Source organism: Balaenoptera acutorostrata, chromosome 8 (genome assembly GCF_949987535.1).
Source record: "Balaenoptera acutorostrata chromosome 8, mBalAcu1.1, whole genome shotgun sequence".
NCBI lineage: Eukaryota > Metazoa > Chordata > Mammalia > Artiodactyla > Balaenopteridae > Balaenoptera > Balaenoptera acutorostrata.
In genome coordinates this window covers 29,650,932-29,674,915 of record NC_080071.1, presented here as the reverse complement: position 1 = coordinate 29,674,915, position 23,984 = coordinate 29,650,932, and the positions used below count along the sequence as shown (strand labels likewise).

The window sequence follows — 23,984 nt, the reverse complement described above, 5'->3', positions numbered from 1 at the left end:
ATGTTTGTTTACCTTGAGAGTATTAATACGAGTATTCTTTTAAAAAGAGTTTTCTTGCTATTCTAATAGAAAACATAACATTTTTTATTAAAAAAAACACTCACTCTATATGTATACATACACACACACATATATGTGCACGTGCGTGTGCGCGCGCGTGCGCGTGTGTGTGTGTGTGTATTCTCTTTCTCAGAACTTTTTATTAGAAAAGGGAACATTAAGGGGCCAGGTTCAGACCACTAGAAACTCTTGCCTTATTATACAGCCAACAAGTGTGGTGAATAAGGCTGGTATGCTTGGTTCTATTTCCAGCAGTTCCAATACCATGGGTATTATATATATTTTTATTGAGTGTGGCTGTAGAGTCAGTACCTAACGTGTATCGAGTGTTTCCTGTGTGCCAGGCCTGGTTCCGTGTGCTGAGCGCACTGTGACTCATTCAGCCTCACCACAGCCCCATGGGGAGGTGCTCTTATTATGCCTACTTTACGTGCTAGAAGCTAAGATACAGAGAAGGGAAGTAAGTGGCCCGGGTCACGTGTAGAATAAGTGGTGGAGTCAGGCTTCAGCTTTGGGCAGTTTGGCTCCAGAGCCTGTGACGCCACATCTGTGGGTTTTCTGGGAAGACAACCCTAAATCTGGATTTGAGTGATCTCAGTTTTTGGTGGAAGACCAATAGCAATCACTAGCGCTTCTCCATCTCTGCGAATTGATTCTGTTTGGGGCTAAGGAAGATATTCAGCACCTTTTCCCTCCTTGCTCACAGCATCACTGGTAGGGTTTTAGGGGATGGGAGAAGCCATCATCTTAGGCATCATTTGGTGCAGGATTAAGCGTGGTAGTGACACCACACTCTTTTCAGACTAAAAAACTTCAGGTTAAATGTAGTGAATTAAAACCTGAGGATTGCCTACTCAGGGTTTAAAAGAAAATGCTTTACTTCTTGTTAGATCTTCTGTGCTCAGAAAACCTGTGTGTGTGTGTGTGTGTGTGTGTGTGTGTGTATGTGTGTGTGTGTGTGAGTGTGAGAGACTTCCTAATAATAAACTTGGAGAGGATGCCTTGGTAAGTGTAATAGATTTTGCTGCAATATGATAGAAGGAGTGGCTATTTGAATGTCATACTTTTCCCACGGCCTAGCATTTTCTTTTCCAATTTGATGCTCTGTCATAAACTGTCAGGAGGAGCTTAGTGCTTTGTCTGGCAAGTGTCTAAGGCTGTTTGTCCAGAATTATGAGAGATGCTATTTTAAAACAGAAATTCATATAAAACAGGTCTCTTTGGGGTGGTCACTACAAATATATTTATCTTAGGATTTTTAAAAAATAGTCACTACTCTTAATCTACTCTACTATGTGACTAATCTAATCTACTCTACTACTACTCTAAAAATGTTAATTTCAAAACAATTGATTTCTGAAGAACTTTCTAGAAACATACAACTGCATTATGTAAGGTAGATCTCATGCTCATTTTCACTTACTTTTGCCTTTTAGGTGTGTGTATGTGAGTGAATGTGAATTTCCCATCCCTAGTTTTTCATGACAGAAATCAAATCTGGTACTAGCTAACTATGGCAGCCTAGAAATTTAGAAAGTTATCATCACATCTATCTCAGTGTATCTGAGCCCATACAAATCAGCTTATGCCCTAGGTTTTTCACTGTCTAAGGCACATTGGTGTGACTTTGGGTAGCATCTCTGTTTTCTGGGAGGGAGATTTTTTCCTTAGTCAGCCTTCGAATGCATTTTCAGCTTTAGTCAGCTTCTTGAATGCTGAAAACCCTATGACTAAAACTTCTGCCAGGAAAACTTGCAACTAGACTTAACTTGCTTCCAGTATTCAGATATTATTCTCAAGGAGCCAGAGGAAAGTGCAAGGTGGTGGAGTTTTTATACCCATACCTGCTGGGTTCTTTTGTGTTCCTTCTGTGTTCTTTGGCTTTGGTAAAGTGTACTTGGATGGGGGGGCGGAAAGGAATATTTCTCATGTTATAGGGAAGAGAGGCTGCTGCTTCAAGCAAGGTGGTTTGGGCTCCCTAGGTGCACCGGAGGCAGCCTCTGATTAGTATAAGAGAGCTCTGAAGCCCATGAGGCACTGGATCAGGAAAGGATGATGTCGCCATATTAAAGGGTGGTTTGGTCTAGAGCATGGGCTCTGACACCTGACTGCTGTGAGTCCAATCCTGGCCCTGTAGCCAAGTTATTCAACTTCCCTGCGCTTCAGTTTCCACATCTGTGCAATGTGAAAATACCAGAGGGTTAAAGGAGTTAACGCACATTCCATTTTAGAATTAGTGAGCTCGTGTTGCTTTTGTATTGAAATGGGGTCGTGCCCTTTAATTATGCAAGGTGTCCTAAGATCACAGGGAGGCGGTTGGGAAGGTGAGGTTGAAGGCACCTCGTGTGACCGTGACCGCCTGCCGTATCATTTTGCTCTCCCTCTTTCTTCTTTCCATCAATTTCCTCAATATCACCGAAGTAAAGAATCTACAATGCAAATCTGACCATCTGATTACCTGGCCTAAAGTTTAAAACTGTTGCTGGTGGAATAAAGCCCCAGTTCCCTAATGTGGCATATGAAGGCCCTGACTGTTTTTCCAGTCTCGTCCATCAGTGCTTTCTCTTTACTTCTTTGTGATCCCCCTTCTTTACCTGGCTCACTTCTTCTCCTTCCCGATTCAGTTCAAGGCGTTCTTTCCTTGAGAAAGCCCTTCCCATCCTTTCCTCTACCACCCCCATTCTCGCTGCATTAAGCACCTTACCCTGGTGGCTTGAAAGTGCCCTTAATACACTCCAACTAGATTGCCTATTACATGATAGTGAAATTGGGTCTCTACGTCCCCCTTTTCCCTCCAGACCGTATATCAAAACTTATCAGCGGTAGAAACCCCATGGTGTTCATCTCAACACTCCCTATTAGTGCCTGGCACGTGGCAGGTGTTCACGACCTTTTGGCCAGTGTGATCTGAGCGGTCTCGCCAGGCTCTGCACCCATATGTATCCATCAGTGATAGGGGTGCTCGTGTCAGTCACAGCTGAAAGTTCAGACAAGCAAGAATATATCACCTTAACAGAGAGGAAGGTGAAAATATTTAAAATATTTAGGCACATACACTAATGCACATTTTTAAGGCTGAAATAATTTTTTTTTTAATATAATTCAATTTAGTAAATTTCTCCAAACTAGTCTCCAGGAAGTTATGAGATTTACATCAACTAATGCATCTAAACAATTCAGGATATAGTTTCATTTATAATAATAAGTGAATTATCATTCCACATGAAATGTCCATTTTATTAAGCCTGAAATAGTTTTTTTTTTTTTTTTTTTTTTTTAATGAGGATCTAGAATCAGATGCGTATGTTTGATTGATTGATTGATTGATTGATTTTGGCTGTGTTGGGTCTTCGTTTCTGTGCGAGGGCTTTCTCCAGTTGTGGCAAGCGGGGGCCACTCTTCATCGCGATGCGCGGGCCTCTCTCGTTGCGGAGCACAGGCTCCAGACGCGCAGGCTCAGCAGTTGTGGCTCACGGGCCCAGCCGCTCTGCGGCATGTGGGATCTTCCCAGGCCAGGGCTCGAACCCGTGTCCCCTGCATTAGCAGGCAGATTCTCAACCACTGCGCCACCAGGGAAGCCCCTGAAATAGTTTTTTAACAGACATGTTTCAGCTCTGATTTTAGGCAAGCTCTGCCTTAGCCAGCTAGCAATTAAATGATTAATTAAGCCAAGGAAGCGTGGAGCAAAAGCATGAATTTAAGAGACATTGGGCACACTCAGAAAATAGAGTACAGTGCAAATTAAAATCTTGGGGGGGGGTATAAATTGCTTTATAGTGAACCAAAATATGTTTTGAGTTTCAGGAAGTTTGATAGTTATGTGAATTATGGTTTAACAAATTATGCCAAAATTCTCATTTATTCCCTTTTTTGGGGGGCTGTAAGTAAATAAAGACAACAAATTAATGTGGCTTCCTGAATTTCGGGATCTTGACAAACGGTACCATTTGGTGAACCCTCTGGTGTGAACCGCGTATACAATCAATTCTGGAAACTTAGTTTTCCTTTCCATTTGTATACCATCGGGGAGAAATACTTGGGGAGATTTTCAGCAGCTTCCCATCCTTTAACAGCTGGTAGCAGTTGTTTGAGCAGCAGTCGAAGGAAATCTTACTGGGTGAACTCAGTGGGGGAGGACCACTTTGCTCTGTATGCCCGCTGGAATCTTTCCTCAGCTGTGCACGTTCAGCTGCAGGGGGACGGGGTTGAGCTTCAATGAAGAGTGCAGCAGGACCCTTCTCCCTCCGTCCGCCCTTCTCCCCTCCCCTGCCCCTTTCCTTTCCTCCCTTTCTCTCTCTTCCTCCCTTCCTTTCTGTCTTCAAGGGCCTGCACTGTCATTATTAAATTAAATTTCATGTATTACCACAAGCTGCTGAGGTCTGGGGAAAACAAGAGGTTTTTTTTTTTTTTTTTAATTGAAGCTTAGTTGGTGTACAATATCATGTTAGTTTCAGGTGTACAACAAAGTGATTCAGTTATCCATATGTATGTACCTGTTTTTGTTTTTTTTTTTTCAGATTCTTTTCCCTTATAGGTTATTATAAAATATTGATAGGAGGTCCTTGTTGGTTATATATTTTATATATAGCAGTTTGTATATGTTAATCCCAAACTCCTAATTTATTCCTCCCCACACCCCCTTTCCCCTCTTGTCACCATAAGTTTGTTTTCTAAGTCTGTGGGCCTACTTCTGTTTTATATAAGTTCATTTGTATCATTTTTACAAGATTCCACGTATAAGTGATGTCATGATATTTGTCTTTGTCTGGCTGACTTCACTTAGTATGATAATCTCTAGGTGCATCCATGTTGCTGCAAATGACATTATTTCATTCTTTTTTATGGCTAAGAGTCCATTGAATACATATATATATATATATATATATATATATATATATATATATATATATATATATATACACACACCACATCTTCTTTATCCATTCATCTGTCCATGGACACTTAGGTTGCTTCCATGTCTTGGCTATGTAAATAGTGCTACAATGAACATTGGGGTGCATGTATCTTTTTGAATTATGCTTTTCTTTGGCTGTATGCCCAGAAGTGGGATTGCAGGATCTTACGGTAGATCTATTTTTAGTTTTTTAAGGAACCTCCATACTGTTCCCCCTAGTGGCTGCACCAGTTTATCTTCCCACCAGCAATGTAGGAGGGTTCCTTTTTCTCCACACCCTCTCCAGAGTTTTTAGACTGAGAGCAGAGCAGTTCAACTCAGTTCTTTGCTGGGTCATTTTTATTGTTTTCGTTGACTTTTTGTTTCCCAGAACCTTCAATTGTTCTAACAAAAATGGTCCTTCCCTGGTGAAAAGGTGAACATTAGGTGTTTGGGTTCAATGCCTCTGGGGTCGTTAGTTGACAGATATTTATTGAACATTTACTATGTTCCAGGCACAGTCTCTGAGCTGATCTGTCGTCAGCAATGGAGACTTCGTGTCTGCTGTCCTGGAGTTTACAGCTCAGGTGAAACAGACAGCTATCAGCAATTTGCTATGACATTTAATTTCAAAAATTTGTACGTGGAGAGAAATGCATATACCCGAGGAATGTACGTTAGCCACTCTAGGTCCAGTTTAATATGTTGTCCTAGGAATAAATCTTAAATATGTATTGTAGATATGAGTAATTTGGGACTAGGCATTTTTGATCAATAACATCTTATAAGTTACTGCTGTATCATATGTAGATTAGAGATTTTTAGGAAATTTAAATAGATTTAACATGTATTTACACTCTATGTAATATAATTTTTTTTTTTCTTAAACTTTTGGATTTATTTATTTATTTATTATTTATGGCTGTGTTGGGTCTTCATTTCTGTGTGAGGGCTTTCTCTAGTTGCGGCAAGCGGGGGCCACTCTTCATCGCGGTGTGCGGGCCTCTTACTATCGCGGCCTCTCTTGTTGCGGAGCACAGGCTCCAGACGCACAGGCTCAGTAATTGCGGCTCACGGGCCCAGTTGCTCTGCGGCATGTGGGATCTCCCAGACCAGGGCTCGAACCCGTTTCCCCTGCATTGGCAGGCAGATCCTCAACCACTGTGCCACCAGGGAAGCCCTGTATGTAATATAATTTAACACTTGATTTCGCAGAGTACACTTGAGAACACAGTAGCCAAGGATTATCTAGCCCCCAGGTCACTAACTTACCCTGTGCCCTCCCTCAAGTTCTTTGCTGGCCATGTATCACCTATAAAGTGAGGCTCTTAGGCTCTCAAGTCTCCTTTCAGCTCTAAAAATTGTATAACTGCAGTACAGAAAAGCTCTGTAATCCCCATGCCCCCCAACAAACTGCCCTCCTCACAGTCTTCCCTGCTTCTTTTAATGGCAGCTCTATCCTCCTATGTAATAGGGCAGAAGTCTAGTGTTCCTGACCCTTCTTCTCTTATACCCCATGTCCTGTCCAATTTGTCAGCAAATGCTATTGTCAACCACACCTCCCCACCTCCCCTGCAGTCATCCTGGTCCAAGCCACCATCATCTCTTCCCTGGATTATTACCGTAGCCTCCTAAGAGGTCCCCTTCTGTCCTTGTCCCTGTGTGCTCAGCTGTTTACACGGCATCCAGAGTGATGCTGTTAAAATAAGCCAGCTTGTATCATGGCTTTACTCAAAACCTTGTAATGCCTTTCCACCTCAGTCAAAGTCCTAATGGTGGCCTACTGGGCCTTACAAGATCTAGCTCCTCATTATCTTGTTGACCTCATTTCCTAGTCCTTCCTCTCCCTCACTTTCCTCCAGTCAAACTGGCCTCCTTGCCACTCATGCTCCTGTCTCATGTCCTTTGCATGGGTTGTTCCCTCTACCTGGAATGCTCTACTCAATACCTCACATGTCCCATCAGTGAGGCTTCCATGGATGCCATCCTATGGTGAATTGCAGCGCCTCTGCCCCATACTCTCCATCCCCTGGTCTTTTTATCTTTATTGTACACATTAATGTATTCTACATTAGTGGTTCTCAAGGTGTGATTCCAAATCGCAGTATCAGCATCACCATAGGAGCTTGATAAAAATGCAAATTCTTGTCCTCTTCCATCCCTAGTTTCTGCTGAGTCAGAAACTCTGGAGGTGGGGTCCAGCAATCCATATTTTAAGAAGCCCTCTCATGATTCTGACGCACACTGAAGTCTGAGAACCACTGCTGTCTATTGTGCTTCATAATTTTATTACCTGTATTTATCTCTCCTCCCCACCCCTGCCCCAACTTAAAGTCAGCTCCATGAAGGCAGGGGTTTCTGTTCTATAGTGCTAGAGTTAAGAATGGAAATGGTACTTAGTAAGAGCTCAGTAAATAGTGGTTGAATGAATGAATGAACATGTGACTATGTAGTAAATTTAAATTAAAAGAATACTGAGCAATAGAGTTTAATGTATGTTCCTCATATTTTAGTGACTCTCCGCAGTGTTAGGAGTTTTAAATAATGAGGTTTTCTTTATCACAGATTTAAAAATCTGCAGATTCTTCGAGGATTGCGTTATCCCCGACTAATCCTTCTTGAAACTTTGTGAAAATGATGTGAATTGTTGCTTTAAATACTTGTGGCAACTGGAATTGTGCTATTTTAATCATCTCCCGTAGGGACCATCTCTTTAAAAGTGTACAGATAGGTCATTCTGGTTTATTGGAAGCTTCTGATAGTCGAGCTAGTTGAGTGGAGATTTGTATGAAAAAGACCACCTGGAGGTATATGAATATTGCATTGGAAATTTAGACTCATTAATCTTTGATCTAAGTTGCTTGTGCCTGTCTTTGTGGGTATGGCCAGCCAGGAGCCCCCAGAGACTGCAGAGCACGCCTTTGGCTTCGGAAATGATGATCCCTGTATAATATGCTTACCTAGTGTTCCCCTCACTTTGCTGTCAGTTCAGCAGAGTCGGTCTTACAGATGAGGGTACTGAGGACTGCTGAGTGATTGTGGCCTTGTTGGAGGTCATTCTGAAGGTCGTAAAAGCAGATCACTCCAGACCTCCCCAGACTCCACTTTTTATCCTTGGCTGACTTCCTCGCCATTAGGCTCCCTGCCCCCTCCCCCACCTGCTTCTTCACGCTGTGCCTTTTGACAGCTCGGCTGTCCCGGGGCTCAGTTTCTCAGCTGAAAAGTAAGGAAGGTTGACAGGATGTTTTCCGAGGATCTATCTTGCATCAGAGTGTTTCAGTGCCCCTTCATTAGCCTCACTCACTAAAGGCATTCTCAGTCCTATTTGAAAGCATTCACATCAGAGGGTGGTCTTGGGCATGGAGCAGAGAGGAAGCCAAGCATCTGTCCTGTGGCTACTTTCACCAAAGCATCTTTAAAAATATCCCTCCCACTCCCACTGGGGAGCCAGGGAGAATGAGTTTGTGACTTGGGGATCATCTGTGGTTTTCCTTTGCTCACTGTAATTATCATAGTTGATAGAAAGTTGACCACGAGTGGGCTCTTGGTTGTGTCTGTCTTTAGACTTGAGAAAGCTGGCTCTTGCCTGCACCTGCAGCACACCTGGTCTGGGTTTACTGCTCCAGCCTTCCTGGCCCCCCTTCCTTCTGCTGCTGCCCCGCCAGCTGTGGCCTCTGGCTCCATTTCTCCCTGGAAGTTCGCCTGCTTTGGGCTTTGGGGAAGGGTTCAGCGACTCTGACATAGATGGGCAGATTATCGGTAGTTTGACATTGTCTTAAACTAGTGTTCTCCTTCACGCTGGGGCTAATTGGCTGGATTAGTCAGCTGAACTGTGGGCCAAATGTGAATTGACACCAGCTACCACTTATTCTTCTTTTTGTCTCTTTTAAGCCCGTGTTGTCTTGATTGTGAGAATGGTTGAGGAATTGGGGAGGGCTGGCAGCTTGTGTAGCCTCCAAATTTTTACCAAGAATACCTCTGTTGAATTTTTAAAATAATTTGTCTGTGTCATTGTGGATTGATGTTGACTCCTTGTACGAAGTACAAATAAGTGCTAAGAACTTTTCCTTTATAAGTAGAAATGTAGCACATTTGAAGGAAACCTGTTGATGGCAATTTTGAGAGTCTACCTACATGAAATACCAATCATGGGAAGGTTTGCTTCTTTATGGGTTTTTTTTGTGTGTGTGCTTTGAAAGGTGAAACTCTAGCTTTAGAGAATAAAAAGATGCCTTCTGATTTCTTCTTCTGCTGTCAGAAAAGGCTGTGCAATTGTTATTCTCTGATGTTTCAAACCCGGTCAGGACTGCCTTTCCCTCATTAATAGATGGGAAACATGGACTTGTACAGAGCAGCTAGAAGTGACTCCCTAGGGCCCAGGCTCTGGAAATATGGCAGATCCTATTTTCTGATCCTGAATGCCTTGGACACCATGCCACATGTGGGTGGGGCTGCAGCCTGTAGAACCAGACCAGACCATTGAGACCATTTGCTTACGAGAAGGAATAAATAGAATTGAAAACCAGGAGTCTGATTCAGGGAAAGAAGTTTGGGTGGAAAGCGAGGGTTTTCAGAAGACTCTCTTTGGTTCTATCTGGTCCCTCTTGGGGTCCCTCCCTCCTGAGCAGGACAGGTGGTGTCCCCCCCCCCCCCCCATAGTGAGGTGGTGTGTGAATAACTGATTACTCATAGCAGATAAGGTACCAGCATATTTCTTATTGCCTTGCCTAAAAAATGAGTGGATTCAGTGTTATCACTTTAATATTATAATGCTATCACCCTCACACAATTGCATTTCAGAGCTTTCATGAGGGGGAGAGAGAGGTTTAGTGTTACAGATATCTGTGCTGAGGCTGATGGGCCCCCAGCCCGGCTCTTCTATGCCCTGGCACCTCCAGTGAGCAGCTGTTACGGACGGACTGTTAATAACTATTGTGATTATAAATTATGTAAATGTATTATTAAAAGATTTTGTACAAATCTGAGTATTCCCACAGAGGTGTGCCACGTGTGCGAGTTTGTCCTGCGTGACACATTAGAATCACTGGGTCAGACAGTTCTGTGTAGGACATGATTTTCGTTTGTAGCGTTGGCCTCGTACTTACTCGTCATAAAATACGTGAACGTGCGCTCGACCCTCTCCAAGCCACTCTCTCTTTCTACTGCTGTGGTTCTCTTCAGCAAAGAGGTGGAGGAGGGAAGCCGTGGAGGTGGCTGTACTTGGAGGTCTTCTGGTCACCCTGAATCGTGCCGTGGTGCCTGCTAGGAAGGCAGTGCCCTTGAGCAGTGCTTCTCCAGCTTCGCTGCGCGTCGGATCAGCTGGGGCTCTTGCTACAGTACAGATTCTGGTCACTAGGTCTGGGGTGGGATCCAAGATTCTGTGTTTCTCAGAGGCTCCCAGGTGATGCTGATGCTTCTGGTCCGTGGACCCCACTTTGAGTAGCAAGGACCTAGGCGAGAATGTTGACGATACCTCTCTCTCCTATTTTCCTAGAAGTATATTGTTCCATTTTGGGAACATTTATGTAAGCGTAGCCCCAAACAGAAACTATTGGCAAAAAAGTGAATTGGGCTCTTCTTGTAGTATGTTTTTTTTTTTTTTCCCCTTGAGACGCTGGTTGCATTTATTTGTTTTGATTTGTGCCCCTGGTATTAAAAGCCATGCTTAATAGTGGAACTGTTTAGAACTCCAAAATTGCACCGTGCGCCAAATCGTTTTCTTGCTGATTTTTACCAAGCCCATTTGGGGATTGCATCAACTTTGGCCTCTGATGCAATGGTTAACTCTTAACAGTCAGGAAGTATGAATAAACATGGCTGGACTGGGGAAAGACAGGGGATTGTAAGAATTAAAAAGCCTTTGGGTACAAACACCAGAGGGCTTGACCGTCAGGGGGTGAAGCAATACGGCCGTTTAACAATCTCACGTAACATTAGTCTGGGGTATACTGTTCCAGGGTTGGTGCAGGAGCCCAGGGGTATCACAGAGGTCTTGGGCTCTTTACTACTCTCTGTTCTGCACCTCAGTAATGTCAGGCAGCCCATGTCCCCACGGGCTCCTTTTCTCCCAGCATCACATCCTCATGTGACAGTGTCCCTAACAGGCAGGGGGAGCGGGGAGGAAACCACCCTGGTAGGGTGGTTCTTGTGTTAGACAGAAAATATTCCCACAAGTGTCTGTACCATATTCCTCTTGGATCCCATGGGTCAGGACTAGGGCAGACCCTCAGACTGTTCACCAGACCATTCACCAGACACCATGATTGACTTAGATCTGTACAGTTAAGCCCCCTGGGGCCCGGCACACCAAATCAGGATGCTGGTAGAGATCGGGGTATGGATGTTGGGTAGCAAATCACCAGTGTGTGCTGCCAGGGACTTAACATTATTAGGAAACTACTATATGCATTCTGTGCCCCTCATTTTATAGCTTGTGAAACTGTTGCTCAAAGGAGTGAAGCGGGTGAGCAGGGAGTGTAAATGGCATCACATGCAGGCCTGTTTGATTCCAAAGTACCTTCTCGGGGTGGAAATGTGGTTCCTTGCTACTCACTGTGTCCTCCCTCGGTGCCTCTCCTCTCCCCTGTAGTTTCAGGGATCGTTGATGGGGACTCACCGGGAACGGTCAGGACCCCATGGTGTGCCTCTGAACGGGGGCCACGTATCCCACACCAAGCGTGTCGCTATTTGGCCTCTTACTGGTTATGCCCACACCACTGTTAGAATAGAGAGAAAACTTCGCCTCTGAGTAAAGTGGCATTACTTCAAGCAGGAAACCAGCCTGGTGAATGTTGGCGGCCACTGTGTAGGTCTCGCCACATCCTGCCTTGGCCCGCTGGGCTCTGGGCTCTGCTTCTTGCTCTGGGTTTGCTGAGTTCGGCAGGTACCTGGAGGTGCCGCGTCCGCCTGGAGGGCTTGAGGCGTCCCCTCTGCCACCTCTGAGTCAGTGCTGCCCTGTGCTCTCTCCTGCCTGGTTTCAGGGGTTCCCAGCAGGCACAAGGCAGTGCCGCCCTTGCCTCCCCACCTTCCTGCCCCTGCAGACTTGCTTCTTATTGCCTGGAGGTCTGATGACGCCCTGAAGATGGCAAGCCTCCAGGAGAGTGAAAAGTTGTTCCTATTTAATTTACAAACAGAAATAAAACAAGCAGTAAAACTGGTAGAAAAGGCTGGGTTTAACTATACATTAAAGGAAAGTAAAATTGAGAAACAAGTGATTTGGTCAGTTAAAAAAGCGAAAAGCACTGTGCTCCAGGATGTGATAATGGGGTAAACATTGCAATCAGAAGGAAACAATACCGGGAGACTGTTGGCTTCTACCTACAGGATGAATTATGGCCGGGGATTCTGCCTTGTTATTCTTCAGATGCCATGTGGGGAGAGAGTTTGACCAGAGAGGGCTGTGATCAGAACTGTGCTTTAGGAAGAGTAATCTGCATGGAATAAGTCTGGATTGCAGTTGGGGGAGGCATGCCTCTGATTCTGCAATTGCTAAAGCCTTCACTTACCCTGGTCTGTGTCTTTCCTCTCTCACCAAGAAAATCCGGGGGCGGAAAGGACACCTTGGAATTACCAGCAAACAGAAGATGATACCTTAACTTAATTCTTCTATTCGTGTTGTTTAGGTCATGTAATAGTCACTCTATTTAAATTAATGTCATATTTTCCCATGTTAGCTCTCACTAGAAGGCTGGCATTGTGTTTAAATCAAAGCTCTGCAAAATCAAAGCGACACCCACGCCGGTTGGACACTATTGTGCCTACGGGGGCGCTGCACCACTGACACACGTTTTACTATAAAAACAACATGAAAAGAACGAAATACGTCATTTAAAGCAAAACAGCTGTTCATGCAGTTTCTAACAGAATTAAGAAAATATTTGCTTCTGTTTTATACCCATTATCATAGTTTGCATAATTTAAATCATAATGTGCTTCTTTATATGCTTCTTCATTCACCAACATTGCATGTATAACATTTTAAGGAAACCTGTGAGACTCACGAAGGCCGGATGCTGGCAGCCCTGAAAATGTTCCTGGGTGTTGAGAAGTACATTTCAGTTTCGCCAGTAAAGTCTTGACTCTCTCATGAGAAAAAAACAACAACTGGGAATCAAACCAAATTATGCAGGGATTGTTTTTGATGATATAAATATGACATTTAGGATTAACCAGAGAACCTCAAGCCAGTTTTTCGATGCTGGGTAATCACAACTTGATCTCTACTCAGGGAAAAGTGTAGGAGTTGTGGAATATTAACCCCATTATTCCTTTTTGTGGTTCCTTTCCGGTACCTAAGAATACACCGAATTTTCCCAAAAAGGAGCGTGGGGCCATGTGGCTAAAACTCCTCTGTGAAGGACTGTGGATTTCATTCAGACCTTCAGTAACTTGCTATATGGTCCTTGGCAAGTTATTTCATCTTGTTTATCACTTCCTCTTTTTTAATTCCAGTACTCACTAAATTATCACATTCCGTTAAGGATTTGTCTCACCCTTTCCTTTTTCAGAGTCTCTGTTCAAATATAGGCCCTGTTGATTTTACTCCTGGGCTATAGGCTGTGGTCTTCCTGCTTCTCGTCTTTCTCTTTCCCTGTACATCCCTGCCTGATTTCTTTCCCCCAATTCTCTTCTTGACTAGAGAGAAAGCAACGGTAGTCCAGGGTAGTAACTGGATCAAGTACAGCTTCCTTTACCTGCAACTCAGACTCTGTAGTTGGGCTCCTTGACAGGCTCAGTGCTTCTTCCCTTTTCCAGACCATGGCCTCTGGGGAAGAGAGGCTGCTTCTGGCAGGGAACTACCAGGGGCCCCTGTAGCCACTGTGACTCCCGCTGCCCCAGACCTGCAACCAGCCACTTGGAGGTTTAAAGGGTCAGTATCTGTTGCAACCCATTCTGAATATGATTTAGGAAACTCTGAGCTCTCAAATGTTGATTCCATTACTCTCTAGCCAAGTATGGAATGGACCTAAGCCTTTTTTTTTTTCCATGCACAACTCAGGTTCCCTTTCACAGATATTAGTAGATTTTATAGATGTTTGAGGTTGGTTCGGGTTGGCTAACTCACCTACAGCGTCACTCCCAGGTTTTAAGGAAATCAAGTTTCAGACCAAATTTTGCCCTTCGTTAGCAAGCAAGAACCCTAAAGAGTTCTCACAATTTATTCTGTAAGATCAAGGAGATTCCTGCTCTCTGTCCTTCTAGGTGAATGAAAAATTCACTCGAAGCCGACATGCCAACATTCCAGATGCAGTTTTCTTGTACACTTGTGCCTGGCATCTAGAATCTAACTAGGCAGAAAACTGGTTAGGGGTTTAGCTTACTCTTGGGCCTGGCTGGATTCTTTCTTTCTATTCATGCCAGATGGGGAGTATATCTAAAATATTTTAGCCACTCTCTGTGTGCTCACTACTTTGACTTTTACCAGTGAAAACCTGTTTCTAACATGCATCATGCCTATCAGCAGGTGACTCTTTTCCCCAACAATAGTCCCTTTTGGGCATTCACCTGGCTCATACTTATCTATACTTAGATACGGATAACAGAAATACTTCTAGCAGCTGCCTCTGGCATCCTGAATCAAATGCTGCCAGACCCTTCTAGCACTGGGCATTCTGGCTCAGAACACCAGTCGACCACCTGGGTTGCAGTACCACAAATATAATATCACATGGTGTATATTGAAGTATTATAGGTAAATTTTAGACATCATAACAACACAGTTGGCAGACTAGTTTTTTTTTTTTAATTAATTAATTTATTTATGGCTGTGTTGGGTCTTCGTTTGTGTGCGAGGGCTTTCTCTAGTTGTGGCAAGCGGGGGCCACTCTTCATCGCGGTGCGCGGGCCTCTCACTATCGCGGCCTCTCTTGTTGTGGAGCACAGGCTCCAGACGCGCAGGCTCAGTAGTTGTGGCTCACGGGCCTAGTTGCTCCGCGGCATGTGGGATCTTCCCAGACCAGGGCTCGAACCCGTGTCCCCTGCATTGGCAGGCAGACTCTCAACCACTGTGCCACCAGGGAGGCCCCCAAGACTAGTTTTGCAGGTTAAATCAGGCAGGCGGAATTGTACTTTATCATACTTTTCCACTTTTTTTTTGTTTGTTTTAATGAATTTGTTGCCAACGACAGCAAAAACGAGAGGTTTTACATCAAGATCTCAATGTTTGGCTTTCTCTGGGAAAATTGGGGCATCTGCAAAACCAGGGCCATTTTCCTCTACGACAGTTTTCTTTTCCAGCCGAACAGCAGACGCTTGCTTTAGACCTGGGCATGGGCTCCTGGGAAGGGCCCTGCACTTCCTAATGTCCCCCTATGCTGAGACAGATATCAAGTGCCCTTCATCATTGAGATGGAGCTATTGCTTTGCGGGTCCCCTTTCCCCCCTTCATATTCCTGCCTGGGCCCCTGTAGGTATTTGAGTTTTTGAGCCATGCAGCTGTCAAGACAGTTTTTCTTCTTGGCTCAACACTTGTGCTTTGCTCACGCTGCTTCTTTGTCTGGAATGTCACTTCCTTTTGGGCTCGTCTGTCCAACACTCAACCTCATCTTCAAGGCCAGGTCCAAGGCCCACTTGGAGATGGAGTCTTTCATGGGTATTAGAGTCCTAGCTCTTCCACTTCTACACGGACAGCAGAGCATAGCGTTTGATACTACACGTTCTGTTTCATGCCTTCTCCCTCCTTGATGGTAATATCCTTAAGGTCAGGAAGCATGTCCTTCTCGTATTTTATATCTACCACTGTAAAAACGTTAATGCTTATCCCCTCAGCCCAGTTATAAGGCAGAGAACAATAGCTTATTGATCTACCTAACAATTATTATAAAGCATATTTATCCATGGTAAAAAGAAGTAGGGGAGTGTTATAAATGTGAAAATAATGTAAAAACAGGCATAACCAAGAAGCCTGAAAACAGAGCTCCAGAAAGGTTAAGTGCCTTGCTGGAGTCACACAGTTGGGGACTAGCTTAGTCTTCAGCCTAACCACTGAGCATCCTGCCTTGGTCCCTTAGGGCTGTGCTATTTCCTGGCAGATCTGCTACTTGCTAAATCAGGTAGCTGCACCCCAAACCCCTGCAGATCCTCCACAGGGCTTAGCGTTCACATATCAAAACAAGACAATTCCCAAAGTCACTTAAATCGTATGCCGCAAATGAGGGAAAGGTGATGAAGGTACATCAAACTTAACCATACCCTAATGCAGAGGCAGCTGTGAAAAAGCCCCAAGGCACCACGAGTCAGGATGCCAAAGATGCTTCTGTCCTTAATAAGGACCAGCAGAGTGTCCTCTGCTGATGGTCCTCCCCTTAGTGGAGGGAACAGTGCCCTGGGATGATGCAAAGGCAAAGGCATCATCCAGGTACAAAGGCAACACTGCTGAGGGCAAGGATGGTGGTGGGTTCAGGCAATTAAAAGTAAGTAGGAGGGCCGGGGCTCAAGGCTGGAATTTGGGAGTAGTGATAGATGAGGCAGGAGAGGAAAGGGGAGTCAGATTTGCATGTTGTGCCGAGGGATTCTGACTTTATCTTGGGGGAGCAGGGAGCCTTTAAAGACTTTTAAGGAGCCGGCAGGCCTGTGACATAGCAGTGCCTGGCTGTCGCAGGCTGGTCTGGGGCAAGAAGGGAGGTGGGGACCTCGGAGGCTGCCCCAGGACTCTTGCGCTTAAACCAAGGCAGTGACAATGGGGAAGGAGAGAACTGGATGGATTCAAAAGACGTGAGAGCCTTTTTGTTACCAGGATGACCGCACTCTTTCTGGTTTGAGAGGCAGTTATTCCTGGAGGCTGACTAACTTGATGAGTAGCCTTTGCTTCCATGTTGCCGGAGAAATGTTCATGGTTTCTGACCCACACGTATCTGGCTCCACTCCCCTGGGCTGTCTGGAGGTCCCCCTCAGCAATCAAGGGCGCTTTTCACTGTTTTCTGCTCTGCCGCCTCCACCTCTCTGTCACATGTAAGCTGTCTCCACAGAATATACCTGTCTTCCTGTTGACACAAGCACCCTACAAAGTTCAGTCCAAAAGTTCTCTTTCGCAGCACATATAAATCTTTTTCTATATACACTGGCCACACATATGAGCAAATTGTACATTTATTCTGTAGTCATAGGGTGAGTAGATGTTAGGATTGGTGTTTCTGATTTCGGAACTTTTCTTCTGAACTTTAAAGACATTTAACCATCTGTTTATGACTTAAAAGGGAGTGTTCTAAGTAGAGGCTGTGAATACAAATGTGAATCAGGAAAATACATTGAAGAGGTATTGTCAATAATGAATTGCAACTATGCATCTCTCTCAGCTGTTTTTGCAGCTTTAAAAGGTCTAATGTAATCAGATGTTTTTTTTTTTTTTAATTTTTATTATTTATTTATTTATTTTTGGCTGCCTTGGGTCTTTGTTGCTGCGTGCGGGCTTTCTCTAGTTGCGGCGAGCAGGGCCTACTCTTCATTGTGGTGAGCGGGCTTCTCATTGCAGTGGCTTCTCTGGTTGCGGAGCACGGGCTCTAGGCACGCGGGCTTCAGTGGTTGTGGCATGTGGGCTTCAGTGGTTGTGGCACATGGGCTTCAGTGGTTGTGGCACGTGGGCTTCAGTAGTTGTGGCTTGCGGGCTTAGTTGCTCCGCGGCATGTGGGATCTTCCCGGACCAGGGCTCGAACCCATGTCCTCCTGCATTGGCAGGCGGATTCCCAACCACTGCGCCATCAGGGAAGTCCCATCCGATGGTATTTTTAAGGAATTAAAAAAAATTAATGTTAACAATGGATTTTTATCTAGATTATATCTTTTAGGAAGATATATGTATATTTGGGGTGTAGAATTGCTTCAACTGCATGGAAAAGAATTTATTTTTCCTTAAAGCAACTTTTATCCATATCCTTAATTATTTACAGATGATATGTATTTATTTAATATTATCATGTTACAAAATTATTTTAATAAATACAGAATGTTGGATTCACTGTTAAACTTCTTTTCTGAAATACAAATGAGGTTGAAATTTATATTTTCGAAAGCCTTATCATGTTGTCTCTTCCTCTAGCCAAATATAGTAGATACTTACAAATGATTAAGTTCACCTAGCTCTTCTGTAAGAGAATGAATTTTATCTCCTCCTACCTGCAGGAGACTGGTTCAGCGGTTTCAGAGGTTTCTTTTCAGAAAGCTTGATTTTTCTGACTGTAATATAAGAGTTCAAATAGAGTTCAGCACATACGTGCAAATTAAATTATATAGCATTTTCAGAACATACTTTTGCTCACTATTAACACGAGAGTAGCAGTTGGAATAAAGACTCCCTTTGTCAATTTTTATTCCTTTTACTTGAAGTTGTAATCCTATTGGGATTTGAGTAAATTTAAACGTAAATAAAATGGAACAGTCAACAGATTTCAACTCAGGGAACTGGTTCCAGTGTTATTGCATAACTTAATAATGTAGATCTAACGCAAATGCTAATATTTGACCTTGGTTTGTACTTGACGTTGTTCTTTGGTAATTGCCATCATCCTGGCAATCACCAAAGGGGGCCAGCAAAGGAGAGTCATGTGAGAGCAGTTTGAAGGGGTCCACCCTGCATAATCTGCTGCAGTGTTTTGAGGTGTTGACATCCCTTTTTTATAACTATTTACCAGCTTTCTATTGAGGTGTCCTTGAGTTGGCTCTTACTGGTAGGTCTGTACTAGCCCTAAGTAGTTGGTAGTTTAACTTACTAACTAATTTTAACCATTAGTAAAACTCTAAGCACAAATGCATGCATTAATAATCACTAGGTATTCCCTCTCTACTTTCACATATACAAACATAATTTTTGCATGAATGCATGCACGTATACAGTATGCTTAATTAATTCATGTCCTCACAAGAAGAACTTCTAATATATAATGGATGTCAAGAAGAGTATTACTTCATTCTACAAACCTTTCCATCTATATCTATGAAAATTATCCAGAAAGCAAACGTTGAAAAAAACCCAGTCTTTACTGACTGGGCTTATCCTTTGTGTTGATTGCTACGTGTGGACAAAACTGGGCATGTTGGCTTTATGTACCTGGGTTTGTGGATTTGCCATTATGATTTTGGCTAAAGTGTTACAGAGCACTGTTCAAGGAAGGGCATGGGAATGTGGAAGTTGTATGTTATTCATCCTTTATTTCAAGGAAGAAATCCACTCCCCAAACATTGATGATGTGGAATTAAAGAGGCTAGAAAATAATCATAATAAAATAAAACATAAAAGGAAACACATACTAGTTTTACTGCCTTTGGTGCTATTCTTTTTTTTTTTTTTTTTAATTTTACTTATTTATTATGGCTGTGTTGGGTCTTCGTTTCTGTGCGAGGGCTTTCTCTAGCTGTGGCAAGCGGGGGCCACTCTTCATCGCGGTGCGCGGGCCTCTCACTATCGCGGCCTCTCTTGTTGCGGAGCACAGGCTCCAGACGCGCAGGCTCAGTAACTGTGGCTCACGGGCCCAGTTGCTCCGCGGCATGTGGGATCTTCCCAGACCAGGGCTCGAACCCGTTTCCCCTGCATTGGCAGGCAGACTCTCAACCACTGCGCCACCAGGGAAGCCCCGGTGCTATTCTTATAAATAATTTTCTAAAATGAATCTTAGCTAAAAGCTAAGATCCTTTAATTTAGGGCTTTGGGAAGGTATGTATATTTTTATTGTAATCTTTGATGGTTAGTTATGACTTGTGATACCTTTCTGGTAGAAAATATCAAATGATATGCTGAGCTTTTGGACTGGTGAGCTTGCTGACCCATAACCTGTGATGAGGGCATTCTCTGAAGTGTAGGGCAGGGGTCCCCAACCCGCGGGCTGCAGACCGCTACCTGCCCACGGACTGTTAGGAACCCGGCTGCACAGCAGGAGGTGAGGGGCGGGTGGGCGAGTGAGCGAAGCTTCATCTGCCGCTCCCCATCGCTCCGGCTCACATTACCACCTGAACCATCGGCTGTCCCTGCCCCCAGGGAAAAATTGTCTTCCACGAAACCGGTCCCTGGTGCCAAAAAGGTTGGGGGACGCTGGTGTAGGGGACGGCGGGTGGCAGGACTGCCCTGCTGGATGGCTGAGAGAGCTCCACAGTGTTTGGAGCAAGTCATCACCATCGCGAGGCCCACCAGGAAAAGAGATGTTCATAAAGTCAGAATTTGTAAGCCATAATGTCTTACCTAAAATAAGGGTGATTTTTTTTTTTTTTCCTTTCAGATTTTGGGGTAAGTGCTTTCTTAGCAACAGGGGGTGATGTTACCCGGAATAAAGTAAGAAAAACATTTGTTGGCACCCCGTGTTGGATGGCCCCTGAAGTCATGGAACAGGTGAGATAAATAAATAAATAAAATAAGAGGGATGTTTTGATTGACATAGTATAGTTGTACAATACATATCATTAGTACACTAACATTTTGTTCAAATCAATCATTTTACTAGAATGCGTCATGCAAGATTTAATTCCCAATTGCTGGACCTTAGCAAAGTAATCTCAAGGTTGTGCACACACAGCCGTGGACTTCTGACATAATATGGACCTCGTCATGTATAACATGCCGACTGTATAATTGTGTTTTTTTTCCTGCTTCCTTTCTTAGGTGAGAGGCTATGACTTCAAGGCTGACATGTGGAGTTTTGGAATAACTGCCATTGAACTAGCCACAGGAGCAGCGCCTTATCACAAATATCCTCCTATGAAAGTAATTGCTATTGGAAATATTATGTCGGGTTTGAAATATGATTTAACGGAATCCATTCTCTAATTCTCTTAAACATAGTCATTTTTCTCTTAGACCTGAGGGGAATTAATGGAGGGATGCAGCCAAGTTAAATGTTATCTGATGCTCTCAGTGGACAGAATGGGACGAAAGTAGCACAGTTCCCAGCTTTGAAGCTTGCTTTACGTTCTTAGCACAGAAGAATGTGATCAGATTGGTCGATGGAGGTTGATAGATGAGACAAATGCTGGTCATTACTCTCTCTAGCACAGAATACCCCCAGCTCCCCAAGAAAAATCTAAAAATAGATTATAGTGATATCATCTTTACAGATGGATTTCCCAAATTTTCAGGCCTTTTTTCCCCCATGGTCTGTAACATTTCACTTCTGTTCTCATAGTGTCATGTTGGTGACTCATCTGAAATAAGGGAGCCCAATGTTTTTAGGAACTAAGATACATTTGGATACTATTTTTAGATTTTTATTATTTTTTTTGGAAGTTACTCTTTATTGTTATTATTTTTAAAAATATTTATTTATTTATTTGGCTGCTTGGGATCTTAGTTGCGGCCCGTGGGATCTTTCGTTGTGGCCCATGGGCTCTTCACTTCGTTGTGGTGTGTGCGCAGGCTTCTCTCTAGTTGCAGCACACGGGCTCTCTAGTTGTGGCACACGGGTTTAGTTGCCCCTCAGGATGTGGGATCTTAGTTCCCTGACCATGGATGGAACTGGCATCTCCTGCATTGCAAGACGGATTCTTAACCACTGGACCACCAGGGAAGTCCCTATTTTTGTTATTCTTTTAACTAGCCTACATCATTATTTCTGTTAGTTTTGAGGTGGTGGTATCAGGGCTAATTTACCCAACTGGATTTTGTTTTGTGGCTGAAATAGTTGAATGGAAATTATGAAGGTATTTTACAGAGAATGTGGTCCATGTTTGTTTCAACTTTTTCCTAGGATTTTATTGGAAAAGCTTTAGGAGGATTTAAAAAAAAAAAAAAGACCTGAGGATAAAAAAAGTTAAATAATTTTACTGATTAAAAACTTAATACGTTCTTTTTGTGTTTTTTTTGTTTTTTGTTTTTTTTAAAGAGCTAAGGGTCTGGCTTTTTATTTATTTATTTATTTATGGCTGTGCTGGGTCTTCGCTTCCGTGCGAGGGCTTTCTCTAGTTGAGGCAAGTGGGGGCCACTCTTCATCACGGTGTGCGGACCTCTCACCATCGCGGCCTCTCTTGTTGCGGAGCACAGGCTCCAGACGCACAGGCTCAGTAATTGTGGCTCACGGGCCTAGTTGCTCCGCGGCATGTGGGATCTTCCCAGATCAGGGCTCGAACCCGTGTCCCCTGCATTGGCAGGCAGATTCTCAACCACTGCGCCACTAGGGAAGCCCAATACGTTCTTATTGTAGAAAATTTGCAAGTCCAAATAAGAATAAAGATGAAAACAATCATCCATAATCTCATCAACCACAGACAATCCCTATTAAAGTTTTAGTGTAGTTCATTACATGGCTTTTCTGTATATATTTATATACATATTTTTAAAGTAGTTAAGATTTGGGAGTTGTGTGTACACACCTGATTTTGTCAGCAGAAAATTTTAAATTGAGGTGTAAACAATTGAAGTGACCTTTTTTGGGAAAAAGCACTGAAACAGCTCTGAGGACTTTTCTTTCATCTGGTTTTTCTCTATTATTTTTTCTTATTTCTTGTTTGTTTTCTTTCCCTACTTTTTCGTGTTTTCTACTTGAACCCAGTCACATTGCTAATTCTAGCCTAAAGTCCTGCAGGACTTTTCTTAAAATCTCACAGATCTCCCACTTTTCTTCGGTTTGCTATTATCCTCCACAAACAATAAACTGTCACTTTAATCCTTCATCTATTCACGCATCTGAAGGTGTTTGAACAGTGTCTTAGCATGTATAGCATTTGCATAAATTAAGGCTGATTTATGCATTAATGAGGTTTTTCTTCATTTTATAGGTCAATAGTTTGCTACAAATTCTACACTTTTTAAAAAAAGAACAAATAATTTTGACGTTAGTGTGAAAGAGTGGAATTTTTTACCTTTTCGATGTGAAAGCTGTGTTTTGATTTTCTTTTGTCCCTTTCCAAAAGCAGCATGGCCTTTTGTTCTGGTTATGGTTTTTAGTAACTCACTTGTGTCCTAGCTATCTTTTAGTGTCTTACTGTCTCAGTTTTGCCAAGCCTTTAAGCAATTTTCTGTATGTTTTTTCATTTAAAAAAAATAAAGGGAGACCATGTGTTACCTCTTGGGATGTTGTGGATTTATTTTTAGGGCTGGTAATGTATTACAGAAGCCTTGAGTACAGGCGGTCCCTTACTTAGGAATAACCCGTATACGTGAACGTTCCCTGCTCCTCTGGGCCTCTCTTTCTCTACCCTCCACTGCCCCCTTTCCCAGCCAGAGCACAGCCTGCACTAAGCCAGTGCTGGAGCTAAGTGCTCCTGCAGGCCTTGTGAGAGTCTAGTTCCCAGGAAGCCCTTGTCCTGGCCCCTTTGGGAGAGCACTCTTAACACATAGAGCAGATTTTGTTCAGTTCTGTCAACGGAATAACAAAAAGGTTAAAGGGCACGTGAACAGATTTGCAAAGGGAACTGAATACTTTGAACGCACACTTTCTGGAAAATGAAAATCACGGGGAAGCAACATTTGTACCCAGTCAAGGAGGCTCTTTGAGGCTTTGCTGAAAAATGAAAAACTCCGTTGTAGCAACTGCTGCCCTGAGATCCTGTCTTCCTGTTTGTTTCTGCTGCAGGTGTTGATGCTGACTTTGCAAAATGATCCACCCACTTTAGAAACAGGAGTAGAGGATAAGGAGATGATGAAAAAGTACGGCAAGTCCTTTAGAAAATTACTTTCACTGTGTCTTCAGAAAGATCCCTCCAAAAGGTATGTCAAACTGAGGGGATGAGTGCGTGGCCGTGACTGGGTGGTGTCATGGCAAAGCTTGGTTCGTGGATGGGGAAGGGCTGTGTGAGGAGTCCTGAAGTTTAGTTCTGTCTAGTTCAAGGGAAATCCAGCTCTGGTCCCCAGATTTCCAGCCTGTTAGTGGAAGCTTGGGTCCAAAAGGGAGAGTAGTGAGTGAGGACGAGGGAGAGGCAGAGGAAAGTTTTCCGTGTTAATAAGATTGGTTGTGCTTGTTAGGTATGGGCTCTGTCATCAAAGGAAATGAAGTAAAACAGAAATCAAAAGCAATTGCCAGTGGTGAATTCAGAAGCCGAGCTAATATTCTGCACTGTGTAGGTTGCGCTGACCTCTCAGGATTTGAATATCCTGCCAGCTCCAGTCTAAACCAGG

At 43.5% G+C, this 23,984-nt stretch overlaps 1 protein-coding gene across 3 annotated transcripts in view; it reads left to right on the top strand.

Moving 5' to 3' along the window:
• STK39 (serine/threonine kinase 39) overlaps positions 1 to 23,984 on the top strand; it is a 314,494-nt gene that overhangs the window by 95,479 nt on the left and 195,031 nt on the right. For all 3 annotated transcript variants that reach the window (XM_057551799.1, XM_057551798.1, XM_057551800.1), the window contains exons 6-8: positions 20,158 to 20,267; positions 20,538 to 20,639; positions 23,443 to 23,576. In XM_057551799.1, the coding sequence (XP_057407782.1) occupies positions 20,158 to 20,267; positions 20,538 to 20,639; positions 23,443 to 23,576 (346 nt within the window). The remainder of the gene's footprint in view (positions 1 to 20,157; positions 20,268 to 20,537; positions 20,640 to 23,442; positions 23,577 to 23,984) is intronic.